The sequence below is a fragment of the Netta rufina genome, assembly GCF_964035555.1.
Source record: "Netta rufina genome assembly, chromosome: 5".
In the NCBI taxonomy this organism is placed as follows: Eukaryota; Metazoa; Chordata; class Aves; order Anseriformes; family Anatidae; genus Netta; species Netta rufina.
In genome coordinates this window covers 62,813,757-62,841,659 of record NC_140128.1, presented here as the reverse complement: position 1 = coordinate 62,841,659, position 27,903 = coordinate 62,813,757, and the positions used below count along the sequence as shown (strand labels likewise).

Sequence of the window (27,903 nt, the reverse complement as noted above, 5' to 3'; positions counted from 1 at the left end):
ATTGAATTGCTTTATAACCCAAGCCACGATTCCCCTGCAGCCTCTGCTACCTGCACGAGAAATTATTAGTAAAACTGGAGCTCACCTGTGATCCCTCTGCTGTGCTGTTGCATGATTTGATGTGCCCTAAGAGGACGTGCCCTCTGGCTTCTAGTTACCCATGTCTATTTGACAGCAGGGTTCAGAAATACAAGAAGGCTCTGAGCTGAAAAGGTTTTTCTCTTCCTCGGGTAGCATCTGCTTCCTTAATAACCACTTGCTAAATTTCAGTGAAACCACTTGGGAACAATATGAGAGAAGAGTGAAATTTTGGAAAGCTGTATTTAGCTTTGTAGGAGAGCAGCAAGTGTAGTTTTCACCTTAGTGATACCCAGTTATTGATTCACTTTCTATCCTAGGAAAAAAAAAAAGGACGGAAAGTTACAGAGGTTAGGGAGCATTCAGTGGGGCCTGAGGAGTTAATGTAAGTCGTGAAGCAGGAAGGAAAGCTAAAGACATCAGAAAAGGCTTGCGTTTCCTGACAACAAGAGTAATTCCTCCCCAGAGGATGAAGTCTTGCTTTTCTCCGCAAATTAAGGAGCAAATACGGGGTTGCTCTGCTCCTCCTTCTCCTTCTAGTTCACCATAATACAAATCTTCCCAGGGAAAAGGCTCTACAAGGAACCAGAAAGGGCCAGGAAGTGTCATGAGGCTTCTCCTATTCATCTTTCTGGGAGGAAAGGGCACCTTTTTCCAAAGTTGGAGCTAGAGCTGGTAAAAGAAGATGATGATGATGATGATGGTGATCAAAATCAATTGTACCAGGAATCATTTGAAAACAGGCTCAGAAGTGTTATGTGGACTCTGTTCCTCCAGGTAAGCCCCTGACAAACAGAAATGGGAGAAAGTGGGAAGGAAGGAAAGTTAGTCCAAAAGTTGATGCAAGTCTCATGTTTAAGTGGAAAGTTGTCATGTAAAGAATGAAGTAATAACACAAAGTCTTTTCAGCAGCTCTTCACGCATCCGATGCCTTAATGTATGCATGTTTATATTTCTTTTTATCCTTCCTGTCACTGAAGATAAGAAGATAGATTGAACTGCAGTCCTTCTACAAAGATCTGCGTTGTAATAGCTGTTTGATTGTAAATCTGAGACTGGAGAGCTGCACAGAGCAGTGATCTGTAAACATGTCACCCGTAATGCCTTTCATCATGCCAGAAAGCTGGTCCCGAGACAAAGCAGATCCTGGTTAATATTTACTGGGCTGCAAATAAATGAACATGCCAGAGATAAGAAAGATGTCTTCGGAGTCCTTGTGGCTCAGACGGAAATGCAAACGCTCTTACAAGGCTCAGTGCTTTCAAGCCAGCTAAGAATCAATCTAGGATCATCAGCTAAATTATTGAATGTAGTAGGTAGCGTTTATGGTTACAGGAGAAACTGCGAGCAAATTGTGCATGTGGCAAGTGATGATAGCCTGACCGGGCCTTACAGCTGCCCAAATAAGGGCTGGGGAGAAAGGCATTTCCATTTGTTATTTGTTAGAGGACTGAATCTTAGGCAGAAATGTCTGACTGATGCCGAGTTGTGAATTCCAAACGAGGTGGGTGTCATTTCTCATCTGTCAGTCTGTTGAAATATTAGCATGTAAAGATGATAACACATTGATTTCCCAGGGACCAAGGAACGGAAAACTACTCCATCTTCCGCCTCATGCCTAGCTTTGTAAAGAGAGGAAAGTCAGCTAGGAGGTCTTGAACAGCATCTTCTTGAAACCTTAATTTCCAGCGTAACAGCAACTCGCTCTCCTCCCTGTCTTTAATCAATGTCCTCTGTATTGAGCTGTGTGACTCCGAGATGATGAAATGTTTGCGGTTCTGGGGGCTAGGATGTTGTTTATTTTCTCCCACCCTATCCCCAAGTGTCTGGCTGTGTACAGGTGCAGCAGAAGATACTCAGTAACCGCCTTTTGCTTTCTGCATGTATGATTTGTTCCTCGTTTCCTTCGAAGCAACCTGAGGGAGCAGGAAACTGGATAGACTTGTCATGGAAGGCAGATCAATCTGTCAGTTGGACCATATTTTATTGTTACATTCACCCTCTTACGGGAGTAAAGTTTCTCAGGCAATGCACAAAAGCACTCACGTTCTGCTTTCCTTTAGCCCGCTGCCGGCTCTGAAGGCATTTTTCAAAATGCCAGTTAACATCATCTTCCCTAGGACAGAAACGGGCTAGCACTTATGTGATCAGAGGAGGCCACAGCTATCCCGAAATCCTTGCGGTTCCCTGAAATACACCGAGAGACCTTCCACAGCTCGGCTTTGGAAGTCTCTCAAACTCACTAACTGGCTGAGTTCTCAGGGACAAAGCTACTCCTATTCTGACTTAAATGACAAGTCTAGTTTCTGCCTCAGAGGATCTGCAAGCTGGAGAAAGGCTTATTCTAATAGATCTATGGACTACCCTAGGAGAAAAGAGATTGTAAGGTAAGGCAAGCTATATTTCCCTACTTCTCAGATACTGTTTAGTAGTACCTAGAGGAATCACAGCTATCAGCCAAGCATATTGCAAGCCGCTGAAAGTATTGCTACCATCTAAAGCAAATAAATTTTCGTATATTCTCTCCCCCCTGCCATGTTTCCAAGGCAATTACTTTCTTCACCTCAAAACACAGGCACATATGCAAGTGTATCGATTTCCCATTCTTCTTACTGATATGTTTTATTATTTCTATGGCAAATGCTAAAGGGTCACGGAACCTTAATGTTGCTAGTATTAACTTGCTGAAAGGGCTTGCCATTCAGAAAAGACGGATGTAATGAACTGCTTGAGGCCTGTCATGTACTGAGTATGCTGTTTATTAACGTATTCCAAGAAATCAGTGAGCAGGCAGCCAGGAGGATGCAGAGTCAGGATCAGAATGCAAATAAAAATAATGAGAGAAACTGCGGGTAGAGTATTGAGATGAGCAGTTCTGCAATTACCCACTGCAGGTTTTGTGGATCGAGATTCAGTGCGTTTCCAGGAACTGAGTATCACAGTTCTTCACTATTAAGCTACTATTAAAGAGTAAAACTGGCCCCGTAGTGCCATTGCATTACTAGAAATGTTCTTGACAGGTTATTTTCAGTTGCCTGTTTTCTTTGTCGCTTTTTTTAAGAAAAAATGTTTTTTCATGTGCTCTGTAGTACAGAGTTGTTTTAAGGCATATGGGTACAGTTTTCTTTAAATTACTTTCACTTAAATGCTCTGTCCTATGAAGGCCTCACTGAAATACTTTGCTCTTTGTTTGCTTAATATAACACAACTGGGATTTTATTTTTTATTTGTAGCAAACGAGAATGAATGATTTGCACTGCCTGAATTTAGACACGTGGACTTGGTCTGGAAGGTACGTTGCCCTCTCTAATGCTTAAAATTGAATGTAGCAGATTGAAACATGCTGTTAAATAGTTCCAATTTTAATTCTGTATTTTTTTCCAAGAGGAGAATGGGAGTTTGGGGACTTCAACAGCTGTTACACTGTAATTTCGATTGAATTTAATTTGATAGGGGTTACCACGCTTTTTCTGTTCTGCACCACAGCATTGTTAATGCTATTTTAAGCACAGCATGTAGTGATTTAACATGCTCATTTCCAAGACTGGTACATTCATCCATATGGAATTTTAGGTTTGATGTCTTTCTGAATACTTTTTTTTTTTTTTTTTACTATATCCATATATTGCTCACTGTGGACCAGATTGAGGAAAGATCTTTTTTTCTCCTCTCAAGCATCTTTTATTTATTTAGGTAAAACAAATCACCGAAATATTTCAATTTTAAACTAAATCAGGTGTTAGTGTACTTGTTCAGGTTTGCTTGCATACATTTGTGGTAGTGCTCACTACATGTGTAGTCTGTATTGTTCACTGACAGACAAAGCAGAAGACGAGCAGAAACCAGTTGGTGATGACCACTGTTCTGGTCCTGTCCTCAAGTTAACCTAGTAGTAATTTCACAAAAGACCCCAAAATACAACTTCCATGAATACTGATCCTGCTCCAGAGCTTTATGTGCTGTGTGCACCTATGTTGGGCGCCTTTCTCACCTGGGACTTGCTGATCAGTCGTGCACCGAGCGAGTTTCTCTACCCTCTGAACCAAATGCAGAAGGAGGGAGCAGGCAATCCTCCACCTATTCCTTCCCACTGCTCATGGCAGCAGGACGAGGAAGTCTCACAAGTGGCCCTTCAGAAAAACTTCTCTTTGGAGGTTTCTTTAACGAGCACTTAGGATTAAGTAATCAGTTGAATTTCCCTTTTTCTTTGCTGGTTGTTTTTAAATGAATAACGTGCTGCCTACGTGATAGCACTGTCCCACTTAGACTGCAGACTTTGCCTCTGAGTGGATTGATTATTCCAGTTACTGGATGCAACTGCTTCCTTTTTTTTTCAGTTGTTGCACGAGCTGTTGCTGTTTGACTTGCTTTGTATTGCTTTAAAAAAGGAAAGCCATGACAGCTGAGTGACAAGTCAGTAAGAGGAACTCAGGCCTTGAAGGAGATGTGTCAGTGGTGAAGTTGTAAGTCCTAGTCAGCCATATGAAAGTTTGTATCTGTCATATTGCTATCTATTCACATTTTTGCTCCAGTTTATAGACTGTCGTTGCACAGATTGCTTGGGAAATGAATTCTGGCCACGTGCTTCCTTTCATAGAGTCAATAGTGGTGGCTGTGTTAGAAATGGAGCTTTTGTGGGGATCATCTCCAATACAAAGAACTGGGTCCCAAAAGTCTGTCGATTCCACACAATGCAAAATAAGGCAGTGTAGATAAACAGGCTGAACTTTTTTCTCTCCTTTTATTATTATTATTTTTTTGTTTCCTAAGAATTCTACTTTGTAGATTGGCTTGGATGAAACTTCCATAGCAAAGAAATACTGGCTGAGACCAGTGAAGTTAGGTATTAAGATCTTGAAATAAACCAAATCACTTCATATCCTCTGAGCTTCAGGAATGGATTTGAATAGTTCTCATCAGACAGTCTATTTCCAGCTAAAAGCTGCCTCTTAAGAGCCCAGCATTGCACAAGTGGGGAAATTCCTTCAGAGTTTTTTGTTATTAGTGTGAATATTTTCTGCTGTAGGTGCTTCTTGCAACAGCCTTTGCCTTTCTTACGCTATAGCTTCAAGCTCCTCTGATGTGATGACTAATGAGAACATGGGCAAGTTGCAAGGTATTTGATCTTGATAACAGAATTACCTCAGCCATTCTGCAGCTGCTGTTTTGGACTGCCCGTGTGAATTACCACCAGAGGAGGGTCAAGCATTTTATATAGATTTACAAGTTTGGCTCTCTGAATGCCGCCGGTGTTTGAGATTCTGTTGTAAAGTCCAGATCTCCCAGCAAGGAGGCGCTGGTTTGCACAGCACAACAAATTCACTTGTTGAATATCCTCTCCTAAAAACAGAAACACCAAATATACTGATGATTTTATTTAAAGCCCCCTGGCTTTTCATTAACTGGTGTGCTGTAATGATCCATCACACACCCATTTCACCAGGCTGTTTTCCCAACCAGCCATATCAAGTTTTTTTCTTTTTCATCTCTGTGTTGATTTCTCAAGGAATTGCATCACATTAACGTATAAATCCAGGAATACCTTCCAGCATGGGGTTGCAATATTGTCTTTTCAAGCTCCGTATATGAACTGTTAAGCTTCTTTCCAAATACTCTTGCATTACATAGATACAGCTTTCACTCACCGATTTACCAACCAGCACAGCAAGCAGGCTGTAAGCTGGGGGCCAAACCTCTCCTAGAGATAATTATCATTGCAAAAGAATTGGAGGAGAGGAGCCCACCTTGCAGTCACCTCTCAGGTTTGTCCTCAAACCTCCCTGTTACTATTTTCAAAATCTTAACCAAATATACCCAGTGTTCACGCTGCCAGGTGCTTTCATAAATGCAGCATCTGCGAAATGTGTTGAGTCCCACCCAGGAGGGTACAGCCCATGTCTGTTTTGCAGTGCTAGCTGTCTGGCATCGAGTCAGGTGCTGGGGAAAGTTGGCAGCACGTTGCTTTGTCCTTCCTCAGCCTTTTTAAGTGCTGATGTACTGCTGCTACGTAGGGAAGGCCAAGGGATTGGGGAAGGGGTCTCAGGCACGAGCTGTCCCACAGTGAGCAATCTCCTGTAGCTAGAAGGGGAGGAAAAGGACAGGGTCCCAGATGATGAATACCCCAACCATGGGCTGCCAAAGTGAGGTAGAGGTGGAGGAGAAGATTTCTGCCACCACCCAGAATTTACATAATCTCCCCTGAGCTCCACCAGCCTGTTAACTGAAACATTCAATATTATGGTATTTCTGTTGCTGTGATCATTTGTGGTATCAATTGCGTGAAAGATTCAAATGCTCTCACCCATCAGTTTCTGGTAGATGTTTTTCTAAACATCAAAGTGTGTTGTATCTTGGCAGTCTGCCTCTTTTGCCAATTTCAGAAGTCTCTTATACAAGAGTTGTGCAAAGCAGGCATTTAAACACTGTCGACTTGGCTCCAACTTTCACGCCAAATTTAGTAGGACAGTTTTGCAATCAGTGTTTAATTAGCTGTGATTCTTCAGTCTCTGCTTCCAGATGGAGAACTGCTTAACAGTCACCAGTAGTGAAATTCCTCTAACAGCTGCAGCTGCCTGTATTATTCACCCCAGGCTCCCTCTGTGCTCAGTTAAGAGAAATAGGCACTTCTCGGGCGTGAGGTAACTGCTGCTAAGGTAGACAGATGGAAAAAAAAATCACAAGGAAATCACAAGAGCACAAGTTGTGCTCTTCAAGGACCTGTTTCTCTTCATTGATTGTAAAGGAGACACAGATTGCAGTCTCTGTCTCTCTGCCACGTTCACATTATAGATTGAGCACACGTTACATCAACCCCTCTTCAGCAAAGCAGGGAAAAAAAAAGAAACTGGAGATACAATCTGAACTGCAGAAAAGTCCTTTCTTCACCACTTAGGGACAGTCTCCGACTAAGAGTCTGACCCCACAAGAGACCTGATTGGTGTTCGTAGCTGCTCTTTTCCTTATCTTTCCAAAATCAGGACATACCGAGTGTGTGCTGGCCTAGATTCTGTGTGTCTGAGTTTAGGTACTTTTACAAAAGAAGTTGCCTCTTCGGTTAGATGGAGATATTACGTGGTCTGATGCCCTCTGGAGGTCCTTAGTTTTCTCTGCTAACTCTTGGGATCCATCTGGGACTGCTGTACACTGAAGTGCCTGAACTAAATGGTGTGAATTCAGGCCACCCTGTATCCACCCCTAATGCCCAGGTTCTTTATTGTTCAGATTCCCATCTTCAGCATACGGAATTGTGTGACTAAAATGAAATCCACAGATAAAGTCTGGAAGAACTAAATTTTTGTAATGTGACCAGAATTTAAGGATGGTGAACCCTCCTCTGTTTTGTGCTTAGGTATTGCCCTTTTTACTAATGTTTTTCTCAAGGTTTGGATGGCCTCACTCCTTGAAGGTAAATTCGGATTGCTTGAATGCAGCTTTTCCGCTGGGAAAATAAGCTTGTTCAAAGACAAACTAAATTAACTACTACGTTTTCTGGCAGGTTCATTTTCATCATTCTTTGAAATTTTGTTTTTGCTTATTTCTTTCACCAAGAATTAATATCAGTGGAGAGAAACCAAAAGATCGATCATGGCACACATTGACTCCGATAGGAGATGACAGACTCTTTCTTTTTGGTGGACTGAGTTCTGATAATGTTCCTTTAAGTAAGTAACTTTAAAATTGTGTTTCTATTATATGCTTTAGTGCTAACTTAATATATTGTGCATATTTGTTGTTTTTCAAAAACTGTTTAGACTATTTAAATATTTTTCCAGAATTTTAATGATGCTTGAGTATTTCTTGAGCCATTTTACCTTTTAAAGAAATGTAGGAGCACATTGTGCAGTACAATGATAACATTTAATGATCAAACTGATCAAACTAATGATCTTTAATCAAACCGTCCTTGATTTGAAAGGATAACGATAAGAGTGTCTCACATTCAGATATGTGCAGAGGATAATTTTTGATCTTGCTACGAATTGCAGTTAGAAGATTCAAATAATAATGTTGACATAATGTACATTTTTGGATGAATCATGTCCACAAAACATTAGATGGGAAGTAAGGTGGTCTTATTACACTGCGTTCCCTTTCTAGAAAAGGCAATCTTCTCATGACAAAATATGAAAATAGCTTTGAGTGTCACAGATGCATTCCATTGGGAGGGGACAGTTTTCAAAGGGACATTGACCTGCTTTCTAAGGGACATCGACCTCCTTTCTCAATATACCAAAAAGAAAAAAAAAGTCTGTGTGTTTAAATTCCAGATCTCAATGCAGCAAGCTTTTTGTAACTGAATGGTTAAGTTTAAATTGCAAAGGTTGAAAAGATTGTCTGATGTTTTTGTTATCTTTATATAATGTCCTCTTAGAACAGAAAGCTTTTGTATAAATAAAAAGAGAAGGTAATGCTTTGTCCAAGGAAAAAGTCCTAATATATGTTCTTATTTATAGGTGATGGCTGGATTCACAGTATTACAACAAATGGATGGAAACAACTTACCCATTTGCCTAAGAGTAGGCCGAGGTATACAAAAATAACACTGAAATTTAGACATTTCAAGTTAAGGAATTCTAAATTAAAAAACAGTGTTTTAAAACTACATTATAGAAATACTTTACAAAGCGAATGTGGCACGATTGAATAGTTTGCACTGTTTCCTTATGTGCCTCCGTACCAGCTTAGGCATTATTACTTTGTGTTTGTTACAGCTGATTCTTACTTTCGTTATGGTGATTATTTGCAGTAAGAGATTCTGATGAAGGATCTGGGTGTCCAGTTAACCTGGTGGTATATAACCAAATGATTTTTGTGTAAGAAAATGTATATTGCTTAACTTTTGAGGAATTTAATAACCAAGGAGAATGACTAAAGTTAATTAACATTAATACATTTTTAGAAACATGAAGAAGACAGCAGTGAAAATGTTGATGCACCTTTTGGGAATTAGAAATAGCTGCTGTGTTTGTTTTTGTTTTTTTCTCTGATCAGAAGCAACAAATTATGATTACAGTTTTTCAAACCTGAATTTAGTACTAAAGTACAGCAGCTAGATTTAAGCAGCACAGTAAATGGAGTTTTTTTTATTTCGGGAACTTAACTGCCAACCAGAAAGACCTAGCTCTAGGATGTGTATGGCTGTGCTGTCTCTTCCAGACCATAATCCCCTTTTCTTTCCAGTTTAAGAGCACAGAAAAAGATTATTTCTGTCTTTAAAAAAAAAAAATAAGTTGCATGTTCTAAACCTGGGCATTATTTGAAAGCTGCCATTAAAAACATATTTGAAAGCTGCCATTAAAAACAGATGCCTACTCTATCAGAGTACAGCTTTTATTTTTATCCCAGTCTTCGCAGCATTCTCTGTATTATAATGTGAATACTGTGGAAATGAATGGTTGTATATATTAAATATTCAGTTTTTCATGGAGTTCACTCAATATATTCATCCAGGTATTCTCAGCACAATTTCTTGTCATTCTTTTAGTGTATGATTCTAGTCTGACATTTGTATGCTTCCTGCCTTATGTTCTGTTTTCTATTACTGAAATATCCTTACGTCATTGAATTTTCTTCTCATTTTATTCTGTTCTAGGGCGTTCTTAAATATAGCAGCCACTGTTAGACCAAGATTTCTGCTTTCGTATATTTCAAACTATTTCAAGACTAAATAAACTCATACCTTAGGTTCACAAAGTATTTTCTTTTTATGATCAGTGAACTGACAAGTGAAGACTGACTGCCTTAAAAAACAAAGCACATCATTAGCAGTCACAACTCATACCTGTCTTCCTGTTCAGTTCTTTATACAGATGGTTTCCTAAAAGTTGACTGCTGAAGTGGACTGCCTCCCCTCAGGTTTTTAAGTTTTATTGGTGCCCCATGAAAAAGGACTGGGAAGGGACAGGATGTGCTCTCCTACAGGCAGCAGGCCAGGGACCTGCAGCTCAGCCTTTACTCTGTAATTACACAGGGATAATTCGTGCCTCAGGTGGTGGTGGCACCTGCCTCGTGAGCCCCACATGGCTTACAGGCAGTTTGAGGGCAGATCCCACGCCGGGCTACAAAGAATAACCTCCGTTTGGCTGTGCTGGCAGGAGACTGCTGTGCAAGCCCCTGCCTTGCTGCTGCAGAAGCACAAAAAGGGGTCCCCAGACTGATGCTGATACCTCAGCCGGGGACTCAACCGCACACGCAGCCCCAACCCTCCTAGAGAACGGAGCTTTTTGGGTTCTGTGCTGATGCCAGTCGGCTCCCTCAGTCCTGCATCTTGTTCTCTGCCATCGTTAGCTGTTGGTGTGTGCTTTGGTAGGCTGAGGTCAGGTGCCTTGCTTTGAGCTAAGCCTTTAAGGCAGTAAATGCCCCCCCTGCCACTGCCTTCCTTTTTAAAGGAAGATAATAACATTTTTTCAGGAAGTTTTGGAAGTAGGGGCAAAAGGAGCCATACCAAAAGTCTGCCTGTATACTGAATTAGTTTGAATGAGTATGAAGTACTTGTACCATAATTATGGCCCTACACTTGCAGGGGATTACTGCAGGGTCTCTGCAGACAAAAAAGGTTTAAATCAGTTCTATTGCTCCCATGCTTTTAACAGTAGGACTTAATATGTAATGGCAACAATACTTAGATATGTACTTAAATATATTTCTATTATAAAAATACACTATGTATCATATATGCATTAGTATATTTTCCCAACGCTTCTGCAAAATTGATTTTCTCCTTATTTATTCTCCTTATATAAAGAACAATTCCTTTAATTTCCTTCAGCCTCCCTTTTTTGGAATTTCTAATAAATTGTCCTCCAGGTTATAGACCCATAATTCTGGTGGAAAATATTTGGTTTTTTTGTCCATACGTCGTACTTCAGAAAGTATTTTGCATACCAGCTTGATATACAGAACAAAATGTGTGTTTAATGTACAAATTCTTAGTGTTTTCATTACAATGTAATTCTCTTAATCTATATTCTAGTTAGAAGAGCTGTATAAGAAGGTTACATTGATTCAGCTTCTGTATAATTTAAATAACGTGCTTTATTAGAATGTTTAGGTGATAAGTTAGAGCAGCTGTGAGAGGACATAAACTCTGTCAGTCTGTAGAAAAAAGCATCAGGTTGCAAGCTAGGATGTCAACAAAATCAAGGCAGGAAAGGCTCCCCAGTGTTCTTCGGTGACGAAGTCCAGGCCAGAGTTTTCCTAATGCAGATAAGGCAGAGACAGATCTATCTCCAGGTATGAGGAAGAGAAAAGGGTGGGATACAGTTTAGCTTAAGGAGAAGAGTGAATAATAACTGAAATGAATGGAGTAAGAAAGTGAGAGCGTTTACTTCTGCATGAAAGTTCTAGCTGTGTGCATTTTTTCATTTAAGTAAACGTAAAGGGCCAGAGCTTTGGTGATAATCATCTTGTGATACTTACTTCAGTGGTGATACACCAGTAGAAAAGGAACAGACTTTGATCTGCTGGCAATAAATCAAGCAAGGTGTAGCTACTGAAGCAGAATCATTGTTCTGGCAAGATTATATAAATCGGGGTTTTGGGTTTTATTATTTCATGTACAATTTGCTTTTGTATGTACGAATTACTTGTGGGCATGATGAAAGTAATTGGTGCACAGAAAATGATCCCCGTGAGTGTTCGGGCTTAGAATGAAACTGCCACGAGGTAATTGGTGTTGTGAAGCTCTCATCCTGGTGTTCAGGGGCAACAGTCAGTACTAAAAATCCTGCAGTCTGAAAGCCAATAGAATTATAGTTATGAATTACAGAAACAGTGGATTTTTTTAAAGGCTGTTTTTGGCAAAAGCATGTTTTCTTAACTTTTCCACTGTAACATTTTTTTGAGCTACTGATAAATAAGACAAGTTATATATAGGCATAATACAGATAGGTCAAACAGTGACAAAAAGATACTGGTCTGTATGGAATGTAACCATTCACCAAAACTGTCTGAGATGGATAGTCACATTACTTTTGTCCTTTTATATTGTTAAAGAATTGAATAATAACATTCTAATGCATTATTTTCAGATTTGAAAACCTTTGAAATAATGTCTTGGTTTTCTAAAAAGTAGGGGTTCCATTAGAGTACTCTGTGCATGTACATCTCTCTCTTTCCCATGCACATTTGGAATCAATCAACCTATCTCAGTAATATTGGACAAATTAGAAACCTCAGAGATGCTTCACAACATAATCTTTGCAAAGAAATGGTCAAACAGAAAAGAGAGACTCTCATAATCACTTTAGTCCTTTAAGGCTTAGTGCTTACTAGCAAAGACTGGGAGGTGTTCCTTGAGATACAAATTGTTAAAGAACAGCCTGTATTGTTTCTGCACCTCACAGAGCAACTTGTAAAACAAATCATTTAAAATTGTGAAATTCTTCTGGGTAAATAGTGTGAGATAACAAGACTTCAAGTCTCTGTGCTTAAGTAGTGGAATCACAGGATTTAGGAAATGTGACCTTTCCGTTTTAATTAAAAGGATCATATATCCTCATAACAAAAGTTGTTTGAAAAGAAACTTGAATATGAGGAATGTAGAAAAGTCTGTGTGAGGTAATTAATACATGAATAAACTTCCTGCTCCCCTGAAGCCCCTTAAAATATATAGTTCTTAGAATTATTTTGCTGATAACACACAGCTGCTTCTTGTTAGTCAGTCACTAACCCTGTTTACAATTTTGTTGCTAGATTGTGGCATACAGCCTGCCTTGGAAAAGAAGGAGAAGTGATGGTGTTTGGTGGAAGCAAAGATGACTTGCATTTCATGGACACGGTCAGTAAACTGAGTAATGAAATCCTAGCACTACAATAATTAGAGCTGAAATGGAGTTAATACAGTTGTTGATATTATTGGATTCATTCATATCATGCTATTGTGAAGATGTGACTTCAAGTGTTCCTGAGATGTAATTTAGGAGGGGTTTTCATGCCTCTTTTAGGGTCATAAAAATACCTTGATGGTCACATTCTTTAAAAATAATTATTTAAATATCCATCATTTTAAATTATGTATGTGGTAATAAATGTTACATTAATCCAGAAAGTAGCAGTATTTCTGAGATAAGCTGTTTATCATTTTAATGTTTGTTTTCCTCTCTCTTTATCAGGGTCATTGCAGTGACTTGTTGATATTTCAGACTCAACCTTACTCGCTTCTCAGGTGAGTTGAAGCTATCAGTACAGGCAGTCTAAGGGTAAATTGTTGTAGCACTATGCTTTTTTCATGCACAGGTTTTAACTATTTAATCCCACGTAGGCAGGTAAATATAAAATCACCTTCTCAGTAAATATTTGAAACATGCAGTGTATGACAATCCGTAGCAGTTTAAATGTTGGTATTGTATAATACTCTTCTTGCACATGCATGCACAACACGTGTAGTGACTATGTTCATAGAACTAAGACATCACAAGCAGCTTTTATTCAATAATATTTTTTGTCTTTAGGTTATAGGCCACTTACTTAAATCTCCTTTTTTTTTCTCCCCCTCTTCCTCAGGTTGTGTCTTGACTGCATTGGTAAAAACGCAGCCCTCTTAAAAAATCAAATACCTTGCTTGCCATCCAAACTTCTGCAGCAGGTGCTGAAAAAAATAACCTTCTGGGCTGCAGTTAACCACCGGCAAGAGAAGAAAGCTGAAACTGAACGACAGTGTCAACTAAACACCACATGAACAATGGCAACGAAACTGTTGAACACTGGTTTATTTACACTGTACAGCAAAGTCTTTTGTTAGTGAACTTTACTAATGCTACAGAGCAACAGTATGTTAAGCTGAGTTTCTAAGTGAAGTTTGAGAACAAAGAAATCCTTTTTATGGAAGTCTTTTGTTTTCTGCGTTATAGGAAACTGAGAAAACTTGATTTGTATATATTGTTAACTTCTGCTGTTGTGGTCTTAATGAGACAGTCCATACAACTTGTTCTTTTTGAAGGTGACATGCCATAAAAACGTTTTCAGTTGACCAAACTGTGGCTTAAGTCTAAAAAATTAACTAGAGCCTTATCACATCAGCCTTTTTGGAAAAAAATAAGTTTAACACCATCTTTGGAAGACTCAGACTTGTCCATCCTGAAGAAGGTAACTGGAAGGTAATACCACCAAATCTTATTTGATTCCACTAGACTCTGTCATATGAATACGTAGTCAAGTGACGGAGCTGAGCATCGTACCCACCCCATGAAGGGCGATAGCTGAGCGGGGGACTTGAAGAGCACTGTAAGGAGCAGCATTACAGCTCGCATAGGAAAGCTCACATGCTGCTCATAATGTGGTTTTGCTATGTTTCTGTAATCAACGAGTCCTTTTTGAAATAGGTTGTATATTGTATTTTGGATGTGTAAAGTTTATATTTAATTCTTGTTTAAAAAAAAAATGCTTATTTATTGTTTAAAGAAGAGCATATGTAGTACTTGCTATTTTTCTGTTTCGAATACCCAGTTAACAGGAGCACAGTCATTAAAATTTTATAGAGTTGGAGACCACTTTTGACTAGTTTTGACATTTTTACGATCCGCAAAACCCCTTTGATTGGGGGTGGGGTGGGGTGGAGGAGTCTTTCGGGCTAATTTATATCAGAAAAGGGAAGTTTCGTGACGGGGTGTTGGAAGAGAGACGGCATTTTGCATGTGCTGAAACTGACGACTATTTACTGTTAGTTTGGGTGTTTGGGGGTCTATAAAACCCCGGTATTTCGGCCGAGAAGGGCTTTCTCGTGCTATAAAAACACCTTAAAGTTGTTTTTTTTTATGGCGGGGGCCGGCGGGGCAGGGCCCTGAGGGCGGCGGGGCCTGTGGCGGGCGGGCGGAGCGGAGCCTGCGCGGCGCTGACGGAAGCGGCCCCGGCGGATGCTGGCGCTGCGCGGCCCAGCTGAGGCCGAGGGGGCCGGGGGGCAGCGCCGGGAGGGCTCGGCCCTGAGGTAACGGGGCCGGGGGGGAGCTGAGGGGGGCTGAGGGGACCGGGAGGGGGCTGAGGGGGTCGGGGGGGAGCTGAGGGGGTCGGGGGAGGCCTCGTTTGGAGCCGCTGGGGGGTGCGGAGGGGGCGCTGCCTGAGGGGGGGCTTCGGTGTAAAGGCGGAGCTCTGAGGTGCGTGCCTCGCGGGGTCTGCTTCTGGCTGTCTTTAGATAATCTTAAAAAAAAAATAAGATGGAGATTTTGGTATAAATAGGCAGCTGAAAACCTCGTAAATTTTTCAGCAATCCGCACCCGCAGCGCTGCTGGCTGAGGGGACAGCTTGCACCCAGAGCTCCCTGTGAGAGGCACCACAGCGCACGGCCTCTCATCTTCCCCTCCCCTGCTTTTCCCTGCTGGTTTTCGAAGCCCCTCACCGTGTCGTTCTGCGCACCTAGCACCCCGTCGACATGGCTGATGACAACGAGGACCTGCAGGCCGACGAGGAGCTCCCGGCACCGGCTGAGGACAGCTTCGAGCAGCTGGAGAACGACAGCCCCGCGGAGCGCAGCGGGCATGTGGCCGTCACCGATGGGCGCTGCATGTACGTCTGGGGAGGCTACAAGGTAGGTGGCCATCACCCACAGGCACTGCATGTACGTCTGTGGGGCTACAAGGTACGTGGTCATCACCTACAGGCACTGCATTTATGTCTAGGGGGCTACAAGGTATGTGGCTGTCACCCACGGGTGCTGCATGTACGTCTGGGGGGCTACAAGGTATGTCCCTGCAGCCCATGGTGCTGGTAATTGGGTCCCGTTAGTTTGGAAATCAATCTGTAAAATTATCCCTCCTCTGAAGAAAAAAAAAAAAGTATGTAACAAATTATAATATGGCATTTAAGAGGTTCGAGTTACTGAAATAATCATGAGCGTTAAATACAGATCTCGGCACACAGATAACTTCTGTGGGATGCTAAGTGTCGTTTGGCTTCCTTAACTCGTGCCCCTGTTGGAAGAGGAGGAAATGCTGTCTGATTTGAAGTGTGCACCATGCAAAATGGTGCTTTTATGTCCACCATTATCAGCACAGCTGTGTGGTGCACGTTAATGAGCACAAGTTGGTTGTTTAGCATAAGAGGGGGGTGTAGAGCAAGTAGCACCAAGCTGTCCTATGGTTTTGACAGCAATGAAAATTATTTGACAGCGAATTCAGTAGATAAACTAGCTCAAGGTAAAGCTTTTGGTGAGTTCTGCATTTTGTGGAAGGGATGGGGAATGTAAAAAGAAGACTTTGGCTCATTCGTGCACCCTGTCCTCTTTGGGATACAAACGGGAGGATTAGCTTCTATTTGTATCAGTGTCTGCCTCTGCTGGGAGTTTGTATGGTCCCCAGCAGAAGCTAAAATGATCTAATACCTGCTCTTTGGGGCTGCTCTGCAGGTGAGAGGTACAGGACTACAGCAGGCATTGTTCCTGCAGATTAGACATCTGAGGGGTTTTAAACGTTCGCAGGAGTCTAATTCAAGCATCCTTCTTTTGCTTTTTCTTTTCTGAACTGTTCTGCAGAATGCCCAAGTTAGAGGATTTTATGACTTCTATCTGCCTAGAGATGAAATCTGGATCTACAACATGGAAACTGGAAGATGGTACAGTAAATAATTAACTTAATAATTTTTGCGTTGTGGGGAAGAAAGAGAGAAGTTCTTAAATTGGTACAGAAACCATGCTGAGGGTCTGTGAACAGAGTGAATTTTCTGATCTCTTTATTCCCACGTATCAAACTGTTGCATAAATGTGTGCAGTGCTTCCAGGGTTGTTAGTTTTTGTTTGTTTCTTTTGTTTTGTTTTGTTTTTCTATGTGGAAAACAATTATGCTTTCACAGGGGTGAGATAGGTGAGGTGGGAGAGACAGCTCAGGCAGCCCATACAGGAAAATGTAGTCAACAGCACAAAGTTTTTTTGGGATATCTGGTATAGGATATAGCACCTGGAAATTGTACTTGAACCACTCACTGGGGAAGAGTGCATTGAGGGTACCGTATGTTTTTGTTTCTTGTCCTTTTAAGGAGTTGTTTTTAAATATTGATGCTGCCAGAGAAACTACTGTGTCTTCTTAGACCAGTAGGAACCTGGAAGTTGTGTGAAACCTGCGTGCCTGATGGTACAAGAGAAGGGAAAACGGTGCTCCAATTCTGTTCCTAGCTGGGGCCTTGCTCTGTGAGACCTGGCCCCCTCAGTGCTTTGCAGAAAATGCAGCTTCAGCACTGCTTGCAGTCACCAGAGTGGTTGAGAAGAGCCTTGAGCAGGGGGTGGAAGCTTTTCTTTGTGTTTACAAGCATTTAAAAAAAAAAAAAAGGTAACAAAACATAAACCCTCAGTTTAGACAGGAGCAGCCTCTTTGCCTGGGGATCTTTCTGGGATATTGAACGTGAAAATCACTCCAAACTCCTGAACTGGGCAGACGGGATTCCTCCCCCAGAAAGCACGTGTTAATTAAGGTGGCCTTTCCCCACGCCACCCCTTCATCAGACCTGCCTCGTGCTGTGAATTGTTAAAGTGCACGGGGCTGCAAAACTCCTAACTGAAGGGTCCGCAGGGACGTGTCGTAATGAGAAACGTACTGGTAGTGTTATAAAGTTCCACTGCAGAGAAAATTGCTGTTGTTTGGTTTGATCAGATGTAATATTTTAAACTGTTCTTCTAGGAAGAAGAGTAAAACAGAAGGAGATGTTCCCCCTTCCATGTCTGGAAGTTGTGCGGTGTGTGTAGACAGAGTGGTGTACCTGTTCGGAGGACATCACGCGCGGGGCAACACCAACAAGGTCAGTGGTTTCATAAACTCTTCCTCACAGAGAAGTTTCTGGTCGTTAGCTTTGGTCCCATTTCGTAGGAGAGAGAGGTGGACTTCTCAGTTAATTAATTCCCATCCAAAACAAGAAATGGATCATAACAAATCACAAAAGCATTTTCTTCTGAATCACTGGACAGGTTGAATCCTGTTTCAGAGCTTAAATGTCAGTAACCAGAGATGCTGAACATGCATCTAATCACCGTGCCCTCCATGGCTTCTGCAGGATAATATTTTCACCTCCTGGAAGCAGATAACCAGCTTTCTCATGCTGTCAGCAGCTTCCTCAGATGCGAGCTAATTGAAGCCATGTTCCTTTTGTGCTTGCCAGAGAGATTTTAACTAACAAAATACGGTGCTTAGCACTTGAATTATTTTTTTTTCCGTGCAAGTGATCGGCTGGCACGCTTTTATCAGCCTAGTTTTTAGTTTTGCTGCAACAGGTCAGCTAACCTGAAGTTTGGAAAACAAGTTAGCCTTCAGCTCTGCATCATTTCACATGGTGGTTGCACCCCTGTTGCTTTCCACCACCGAAGGAGCACCGTGACCTGTTTGGGTGGCAGTTGCTCTAGAGCAGCTCACCCCATAAATTGTATTGCAGTGGTGCTTGTGAGTTTGATTCCTCTGAAACCTGGGAATTTCCAGAGGTCACTGAAACAGTATCAGCAGGTGATTTGTAAATGCTTTGAAATGTTACTCACTCTTCTCTGGAGTACCTGAAAATATTTTGATGTTCCGAAAGTGGGGTTTAAAGTAAATGGTTTCGGTCTCGCTCTTAAATATAAACTGAAAGTAACCTGAAAGTAACCTGCTGCAATACTTGTAAACAGGCTGAACCAAACTAAATTTATGAAGTGTGGGTTGCTTCCTTCTTGCTGGGGGTATTCTGACACTTCAGGCAGTGTTTATGTGTGCACCATGTAAAATCACACAACACACAGAGAAGGGATGAGGCAATAAAAACATTTATTTTTGATTTTTTTTTTTTTAATTCTGAGACAATTGCTATATTATGCACACCTTCATTTTATCCTGGTTCAGCTTCTGGATGGTGCCACTCAATGTTAATGGTCCTGTGACTTTTGTAAAAGAAAGTTTGGGGCTTAAGTCTGCAAAAAGACAAGGATCTTTAGATCCATATTTTGTTCCAAACGTTGTCAGTAGTCTGTGCAGCTAGGAAAAGAACTTTTGTAGTGTTTCTGTACCAATACATGCTAATTAAAAGTAATTATTTTAACATCAGTCAGACTTAAGCTTTAAGCTAACCGTGTGGGTAAAAAACAATCTTTTTATTTTCTACAGTTCTACATGTTAAATTCCAGATCCACGGACAAAGTGCTGCAGTGGGTCAGAGTAGAGTGTCAGGGGGTCCCCCCTTCATCAAAGGACAAACTTGGCGTTTGGGTTTACAAAAACAAGTAAGGCTCCAGCAACGAAGTCAGCACAGCTGTCCTTGCGTGTGTGTGTGCTTTAATCACTCTTAGCCTTGTCATTGTTGTGTCTTTTTGTTTAAACAAGGGCTGCAGAAAGATTTCTTGCCTGCAGCACATACGTGCTCCAGGAAGATGCTGGATTTGTTCCCCAGCCAGCCTTTTAAAGCTGCTCTGTCCTTTAACTGTTGATAAATGGAAAACCTCACTCCCAGTTTGGGTATGTGTAAGCTGCAAAGTATCTGGGTGAGTCACGATCCGAACTGTGGGCTCCTGACAGGCAAATCTTCCACGGTGCATTCTCAGTACATCCCTGCTTCCTCGTAGCAGCGTTGTTCCCCTTGGCAGTTGCATCTGGGTTTATTCTCCCAGAAGCCTGCTGTGGGATTCCTTTTACACGCAGAAGGCAAACTTTTGGCCATGTCTTGTGGGGCAGCTTGTTCCTGATAGTCCAGGAGCAAGAAGCCGTGTTAATCAAAAGCCACGTGTGACTCTCAGCACCGCACAAGCTCCATGCTGCGTGTTTTGTGCTGGTTGCGCAAAACCAGAATGCAATGGGATGATCTGCTGGCGATGTTATCCGACCTAATGTGCTGGAGTGGTGTCCCAGAGATGCCTTTTGGCATCGCGAACCTTGGAAAAGATGAGGAGGACAAGGAGGAGGTGTCGGAGCCAGATGAGCTGACACGCAGAGCGTTGCCTTGCAGCCTCCCCCTGCTCAGTGCCGTGCTGGTCCCTGCAGGGAGCTGCGGGATGAGATTGCTGCAGCCTCCTGGCACTGGGGACAGGCTGAGGAATGCCCCTGCTGTGGTGGCTTCCCCCTTCCACCAGTGTCCTGCACCCGGTGCTCAGCAGTTCTTGGGCAGAAAGGGATTGTCTGGGGGCAGGCAGGAGCTTTTGGCTCTCTCCTTGGGCTCAGGGCTGGTTTCTCGGGGGCTTTCCAGCTTCCAGAGAGCAGGACCCAAAAATGAGCAGGTGACAGCTCACATGGCCAGACCCGTGCCCTGCAGGAGGGCTGGAAGGGCTGCTCCCCACGGGGCAGGGCTCTGCAGGCTGTGAGCAGGCTCGTGGTGCTGCTGGGGCTGAGCTCTGCTGCGAGCAGGCAGTGGTTGGGGCTTCTACTTCTTGTTTTCAGCTGGCAGGGCTCGGAGGCTCAGCACCACGTCGTGCCGGGGCTCTGCAGGCTTTTACTTGCAGCCTTTGGAGACCCAAACGTAACGTAAATCACACTTACAAGATGACAGGAAAGGAAGAGCAGCTGCAGGAGTGCTCCCAGGAGCTACTCTTCGGGCTTTGAAACAAAACAGGAGTGCAACGAGCAGTGTCTTGCCCCAGGAACCCGAAACCTTCGCAAGCAGCTCCAGTGGCTGTGGGTGCATTGTGCCTCGCGTGGCCGCCCTGCCCTGCCCAGCCCAGCACACGCAGGCAGCACAATCCCATCCCTGTGCTTCTTCCAGGGGTGTCTGTGAGCATTTTGGGGTCAGGCAGAGTGAGCTGCAGGCTTGGGAAGGGTGGGGGCAGGACCCTTCAGGAGCAGACCCCGTAGCTGCCCCGTGGGAGCCCCGGTAACAAAGACTGGAGCGCAGTGAGCAGGCAGCGGGCCTGGCAGCTTCACAGTTGGAACCGGAGCCAAACTTGGAAGCCTGGGGCCTGGAAAACACCTACAGAGGGATTTACCGGGGGTGGTAGGGTCGATGAGGCAAGAAACAGGGCCCACACCCGGAAAACTTGCACTGTTGACATATTGGAAGCAATGAAGTCAAAGGGGCTTCCCTGGTTTCCCTGCCTTTTGTTTGAGCCCAGCCTTTACAGGGCTTTACTTGCTAGCACCAAATGGGGTAATATTTCTAACAGACCTTGTGGCTTGTTTTCTTTCAGGCTAATATTTTTTGGAGGCTATGGCTATTTTCCTGAAGGGAAGCAACGAGGAACTTTTGAATTTGATGAAACCTCTTTTTGGGTAAGTTAACTTCTCCCACCTTTGTGCAATTCCCGTTTAACCTCTAATATTTCATTAGTGCTTATTAAATCTTGCTTCTTATTAAATATTATTCAATATCTTTAAAGAATTCAGGTCTTCCAAGAGGGTGGAATGACCACGTGCATGTTCTGGACACTGAAACTTTTACCTGGAGCCAGCCTATAACGACGGTAATTACTCTTACACCGCTTGTTTTAAGTTACAGCTCTGTGTGCCATTTCTCTTCTTGTTTCCCCTGAAAATACACATGGCTCTGCTGGGCCAGGGTTCACTGATTTAACTTGTTTTAATTAGAAGAGGTTGCTGATAAAAGCGGCCTCGCTGCGGGGCGTTAGCAGAGGCTGTCCCAGCCCTGGTGGCTGTGTGCTGCAGATGTCCCAGTGCCTGCTGTGTGCTCAGCTAACCCGCAGGACAAAGCAGGCTTACCCGGTCGTATCCTGCCCCCTGCGGGGTCCCACCTCCAGCTGCCACCTCCCAGGCATTATTTTAGAAGATGTGGTTAACTGTACCCAAGCAAGAAGCATCTAAATTCACCCTTTTTTTTTTTTTTTTAATTTTACTTTTTCACTTTCCTGCTGCGCCCCGCAGCCTGGTTTATAGGTCACCAGCCTTTAACTGCCAAGCGAGCAGTCCTCTGGTGCTCCGTGATCCTGCCTCCTTCAGGGTATATAAACCAGTCCCCGAGTGTCAGGAGTTAAAGAGTTCCTTCTTTGTGGAAGGGCTCCCTGAAATGCCTGGTGCTGGCTGGCGGGAGGACACGAGAGGCGCCTCACGGGGTTACGAGATGGGGCGCTGGAACAAGGGGACTGTGTGGAGCTGATCTGCTCGCTCTGCTGCTGTGAAGTTTGTTTTCACCTTGGATGATTCCTGATCTGCTGCCTGGCAGCCGCTGTGTAGCTGTGGCTGGTGCTCTGCCTCCCCTCCTGAGACAGGCGGCCTGCCTGATCCAGCCCCGGGAGGAAACCAAGAGCTAAAGCTTAGGGCTCTGTGACCTGGGCTCTGCTCCCTTCTCTTCCCGAGCGAGCTGTCTTAATCCCCCGCACCTTGCTTATTTGCCAGCAAAGTGTGGCTGTTAACTTCTCTCCTCTGCATGGGTTCTGGGCGGTGTCAGCTGTGTTTGCAGCCTTTCTACAAGCTGTTTGTGGGAAAGGACTGCTAAGAGAAGGGTTTAAAACACTGTCAGTAGGACTTGCTTGGAAACATCCACGAAAAATAAAAGCTCCCTGCTTGCCTGCTCAGTGGCATTCCTGAGACCATTTAAACCAAATTTAAGTCATTTGTTTCACAGAATCACAGAATGGGTCGGGCTGAAAAAGACCTTCATGGATCACCAAATCCAATGATCAACCTGACCTCCCGAGTCCCACCACTAAGCCCTGTCCCTCAGCATCTCTTAAATACCTCCGGGGTGGGGACCCGGACTGGGCAGCCCGTTCTCTTCATGCTTGGTGAAGAAATTCTGCCTCAAGTCCAGTCCAAACCTTCACTAGCCCAACTTGGCACAGTTACTGAATGCTTGTTTACATTATTTACCTGATCCTCTCCTCTCCAAAAACAAGAAACTTGCCTTTTGTTTTGCTTTTTCTTTAATTTTTTTTTTTTTTTTTTTGCTCTTCATTATTTTTCCCGTTGGGTTGCTTTCTTTCATGCTTCAGTAGCGCTGTTCTCCTGGGGAGCTGAGGAAAACAAAATGTCTGGTTCCCTGTCATCCTCGCCGCAGTGTGACAGTTCGGTGCGTTCCGCTTGGGTGCTGGATCACGGGCAAAGCAAAACACGGTTATTGCAAACAGACCCCGTGTGAAGTGTCCCAGGAGGACTCAGGAACAGGCAGTTGGAGTGATGCTGCTACGGAATTGGAAGAAATCAAATTAGAGTTAAATAACTCCTTGCTCACATTACTGAAGAATTGCCTTGTCTTAGTGCAGAAGGATCTCAATTATGTCAGAAGAATAATTTACCCAAAAAACCTGATTCATTGTATCCCTGATTCATTGTATCACTGCCTTGTTTAGAGTCTGAGGTCCTCTGTGACTGTCTGAGCCCTCTTCTAAAAGTAAAATTTGTACTTTGAGGCATAAAAAGAAAAAAGTATTTTTTTAATGAGTTTTCTGATCTTCCAGCCAGCAAAAAAAGCAAGTTTCTGAATGCAAAATGACCTGCTGCATGTTTTTTCACTCCCTGTTCCTTGTTGACCTTAAGTCTGACTGTAGTTCAGCCTCTCACCTCCTTGGGTGGCTGACGTGTGGGAAACTCTCTGTCTGTGTGTGAGCTCCTCCCTTTCCTTGACCCACTGCAGGTTTCTATTGCGATGACATCACCTTTCTTTTGTTATTGTACTAAATGTAACCTCCTTCTTTCACTTTTTCTGTCCCCAGGGGAAAACTCCGTCCCCGCGAGCAGCCCATGCGTGTGCTACAGTTGGGAACAGAGGCTTCGTGTTCGGTGGCAGATACAGAGTAAGTCCCAGCACGATTTACCAGTGCGCTGCTGCAGCACAGATGGAGAATTTCAACCTCGGTCTGCTTTATTGTAGGAGTCCCGAATGAACGACCTTTACTACCTGAACTTGGATACGTGGGAGTGGAATGAAATGTAGGTACTAAAACTCGAGTTCTTTTATAAAGCAATATGAAGACGTCATTTTTATCTCCTTCTAATCAATCCAATGAAAGTTAGCGAACGCCACTGTGGGTAAACTCAAGTGGAGCTGAGCCTCCTGACTTTGCTGTCAGCAGTTTCCAAGTACTGATAGGAGCAAAACTCTTTTACCGTGTCTAAAGCAATAAACTCGCTGGTGGGTCATGAACTGTGCACAGTATGAAGTTGCATAGCTCAAATACCTGAAAAACAATGAACAGGAAAGAAGAGCAGCGTTTTATCGTAGCCCTTCTGTAATTTATGGTGCTTTTATTGCAATACAGAATCACGCAAGGCATTTGCCCGGTCGGCCGATCCTGGCATTCTTTAACACCAATTTCCTCAGATCATCTCTTTCTCTTTGGAGGATTCACCACAGACAAGCAGCCATTAAGTAAGTCATTCCAGAAGGATTTTGTGTTGTCTTTGTGTTCTTGAATAGTTATGCACAGGCCTGAGTTATTGCCTAGTCACCGTAAATTCTTTTCACATTCCTTCCACGTACTTGTGATCTGGCTCCTTATGGTCACCAGCTCAACTGGCAGAGTAGGAGTCGCTGCATGTGTTGAGACTCTGCTATTTGTGGCACTTCGGCTGCTCTAAAAATGTGTCTAATGCAAATTGCAATTAGTAAGAGCTTTACAGTTCTCCATCTTTCCCTCCTGACTTCACTCCTATAAACCACTGTTAAACTCCTGTTTTCAGATAGCCAACCCAAAATTTTGCAGGGTTTTACCTGAAAAACTTAATTTAAGAATAAAAATAGACTGTGTTATACCAGAGCGCGTGTTTACTGCAGCAAACGTGAGAGACCTGATATAATACTGCTTGTATTTGGGGTTCTGCTTGTTTCCAGGTGATGCTTGGATTTACTGTATCAGCAAGAATGAGTGGGTGCAGTTTGAGCATAACTATTCTGAAAAACCAAGGTACAGTACACACTTTCTTGGAAATGTACACAAAAAAAAGTGAGGAAGCTTTTCACTTGGGCTGTGAGAGAGAGGATTCACATCCCTCCTCACAGCACTTGGCTGTCTTAACCATACAATACCTCGTAGCAGCAGTTCCTGCCCCAGGAACGCTGATGTGCTGAATCTGTGCACACAATGGGAGATTAACACCACCGTACGAGTGGTGCGGGAGGCAGCGTGTAGCTCAGAGCCTTGTGAAACAGCCAGAAACACGGGGATTTGGGGCTTGGTGTGCTCTGGCTGAGCTCTGAGCGCCAGCACAAGAGCTGAGCAGCACCCGTGTGCTCCTGCTGGGCCACCAAGCACGCGCTGCTTTGCGCGTCCTCGGTGTGGCTGGCCCTGTGCACACCCAGAATGTTTTTGTCTTCCGTAAAGACCTGCTGGGCAAATTAGAGGTGATGACCAGCAATTTAAAAGCATCAAAGCTACCGTGATGCATGCGTGTGGCATCAAAACCACCCGTGTCAAGTTAATGTGCTCCCTCTTGTCTGGGGAAATGCTTTGGTTTGAGGTTAAATGACCTGGAGCAGTGGCACTTCCCGCTCTGCCCCTCTGAGCATAAACTCCTGAACTGCTCAGCTCTGCAGCGCGGTGGCAGAAAGGCAGCCTGGCAGCTGGAACCTCCACGTACAAACCCCAAACAGTACAAATCCCAAACACGGGCTTTTGGGTGGGGCTGGGTTTTTGTGTAACGCAGCGCTGTCTTGTTGGCAGGTTGTGGCACACCGCCTGTGCGAGCGAGGAGGGAGAGGTGATCGTCTTTGGGGGCTGTGCCAACAACCTACTTGCCCATTCGAAAGCCGTAAGTTTATGTCGAGCTTTTTCCCTTCCTGTGCAGCCCGGCCCTTCCTGCAGGAGCTGTGATTTCTCAGCGCTCCCGCAGGTTTGAAATGCTCGCAGGCAGCAGCGCGAGGTACTGAGGCCTGGCAGAGGTGCATAAACAAAGCTCTGAGGGGAAATGTTTTGCTGCTTTTCTAGAAAACGTCGTTATTCAAACAAACCGTGACTGGCTGTCCCTCAGGCTTGTGTTTCACTTTGAGCCTGTTCTTATCCCCTGGCTGTTTCTTTAGCTTTGCCCTGTGCCTCTCACCAGGATGTTTTCAGGGAGGGCTGCTGAGAACGGGCTGGACATTGAGGGGCTCTCCAGCTGGAACAGGGGAGCGCTGGGGGCTGTAAAATCCCCCCCCTGGCTGGAAGGGGCACAGCAGCACCTTCTGGTGGCAGGAGGCGTGGGCAGCAGGTGGCAAACAGGAGCGGTGCAATTCTTGGTGCTCCGTGCCACGGGGTGCTGGCAGGATGGGAGCAGACGTGGAATCATTTAACAACACGCCCCTGTCCCCCTTCAGCTCTTCATATAAAATGGCCCTTGGGCTGGTTTTTAACCCAGCTGTAGTTCCCTGAGTGCTGATAACCGCAGGCGCTGTAGGATTTGGTGAGCAAGTTCATCATCAGCTTGTCTGCTGCCTCTGTGGCTTAAGTGAACTCTCGCTGTTTGCCGGGGTTCCTTTGTGCACGAGCCTTGGCTTTTTTGGCTCCTGCTGTAATGATGTGAATCCACATCATCAAACTGCTCCTCTCTCCCTCCAGGCTCACAGTAATGAAATTCTCGTGTTTTCGCTACAGCCAAGATCTCTTGTAAGGTAAGAAGGCAAGGCTTAAATGTTAAACGGTTGTGTCCCCTTCTAAACAAACAGTGCAGGCCTAGTGCCAGAGCTGGTTTTTAGGGTGCTAAAATACTTGAAAACATTTCTTCCCCTAAAGATGAAACCACAGCAGCCAAATATGAGGCTAGAGTGAGATTCAGGTGTATGCATTTGGTGCTGAAGATGAGAACAAGCCCTAACTCACTAGCTGTAAATAATTAGCTTAGTTTGCAGGCCTTGTTCAAATCCACGTTAACAACAGCTGCCTATTCCTTCTCCCCAAGGCTGTGCCTCGAAGCAGTCATTTGCTTTAAGGAGATGTTGGCCAGCTCCTGGAATTGCCTCCCCAAGCACTTGCTGCACAGCGTCAATCAGCGGTTTGGAAGCAACAACACCTCAGGCTCCTAAGCCCTCTGCACTGGCAGTGCGTGGATGAGCAATCCTGAGCTGTCGTAACTGTACCGAGTGTGACAGGCGTTAACCCTGTATAGATGACATAGCTGTCCTGTAGGTAGCTGCTTCCCGCCTTTAAGTTGCATGTGAATGGCCTAGAGAGAACCTATTTTTGTGTAAAGATGTTTGCAATAAATGTATTTAATGCAAGTGGAGGTGTATCCTGTGCTTAAGCTTCAGCTAGTTCTGGGTTTGGCCACCTTGAAGTGTTTGTGAGGGCCAGCCCCAAGCAGGGAGAGGAGGTGTGCATGCGTAGGGATAGTTTTGGGGCTGTGCAGGCAGTACAGAGGTACACCACGGCCGTGGAAGGGGAGCGTGGCTTTAGTCTAGGCTGAGGAGTGCCGTGATGGGCGAGGCCCATTTTAGTCTACAGCATTAGGAAAGTGCTTAACATACTTTTTGCCACAACCAGTCAAGGTCAGAGCAACAGGATTTGAGAATCGTACGTTATCGGAGTTGGTAAACTGTTGTAAACCTTCAGATGTTAAAGCACCACTACTCTGCTTGTTCCTAGTTTGTTTTTTGAAACTCTTTTATGTCGTGGAACTTCAGTTGTGAACCTTAGGTAGCAGATATTCTGCCCTGAGAAGTGTAACTAAAAAGTGCTTGAGCCTGTTGTCAGCTGTGTCAGTAACCCGTGGAGCTCACCTGCAGCCGGCCCAGCCCAAGCCCCCACAGACTGCAGCAGGGTGCAGGGCTGCTGCGAGCAGCTGTGCGAGCTCAGTGCCTGCTGCTGGCAGCTCAGCAGCCCCAGCAGGGGACAGCTGGGCCAAGGAGCAGGCTGTGCTGCTGTGGGGAAGGGGTTAAATCATGTTTAAGCTGTCCTCAAAATCAATAAACAACTGACTTCTAGAACAAACAATTCCTGTACTGGAGTTCTGTGCCGATTTCTTGTACAAGCTTTAGCTGCGGCTTCAGGAAGCGCTGAGGGAGGTGCAGACAAGCACCAAGATGCACTTGGAGAGC

The 27,903-nt window shown here is 44.0% G+C and overlaps 2 protein-coding genes across 3 annotated transcripts in view; both read left to right on the top strand.

The window, feature by feature from the left end:
* Positions 1–14,562, top strand: part of KLHDC1 (kelch domain containing 1) — a 28,345-nt gene extending 13,783 nt beyond the window's left edge. Inside the window, exons 8-13 of the mRNA XM_084287492.1 lie at positions 3,312–3,370; positions 7,627–7,739; positions 8,532–8,604; positions 12,772–12,856; positions 13,191–13,243; positions 13,582–14,562. Coding sequence (XP_084143618.1) covers positions 3,312–3,370; positions 7,627–7,739; positions 8,532–8,604; positions 12,772–12,856; positions 13,191–13,243; positions 13,582–13,756 — 558 coding nt within the window. The 3' untranslated portion in view covers positions 13,757–14,562. The remainder of the gene's footprint in view (positions 1–3,311; positions 3,371–7,626; positions 7,740–8,531; positions 8,605–12,771; positions 12,857–13,190; positions 13,244–13,581) is intronic.
* A 348-nt stretch (positions 14,563–14,910) lies between these two features.
* On the top strand, positions 14,911–27,800 carry KLHDC2 (kelch domain containing 2). Of its 2 annotated transcripts, none has more exons than XM_084286930.1 (14): positions 14,911–15,001; positions 15,431–15,598; positions 16,541–16,620; positions 17,679–17,796; positions 19,125–19,240; positions 21,131–21,212; positions 21,320–21,403; positions 23,609–23,689; positions 23,767–23,825; positions 24,155–24,264; positions 24,727–24,799; positions 25,556–25,643; positions 26,429–26,481; positions 26,769–27,800. In XM_084286930.1, exons 2-14 carry the CDS (start codon positions 15,443–15,445, stop codon positions 26,890–26,892), a joined length of 1,224 nt encoding a protein of 407 aa, XP_084143056.1. In that variant the 5' UTR covers positions 14,911–15,001; positions 15,431–15,442; the 3' UTR covers positions 26,893–27,800. The 2 variants fall into 2 exon arrangements, with proteins under 2 accessions (XP_084143056.1, XP_084143057.1); XM_084286931.1 differs by having other exon boundaries at positions 14,940–15,001; positions 15,402–15,598.
* Positions 27,801–27,903: the final 103 nt, after the last annotated feature.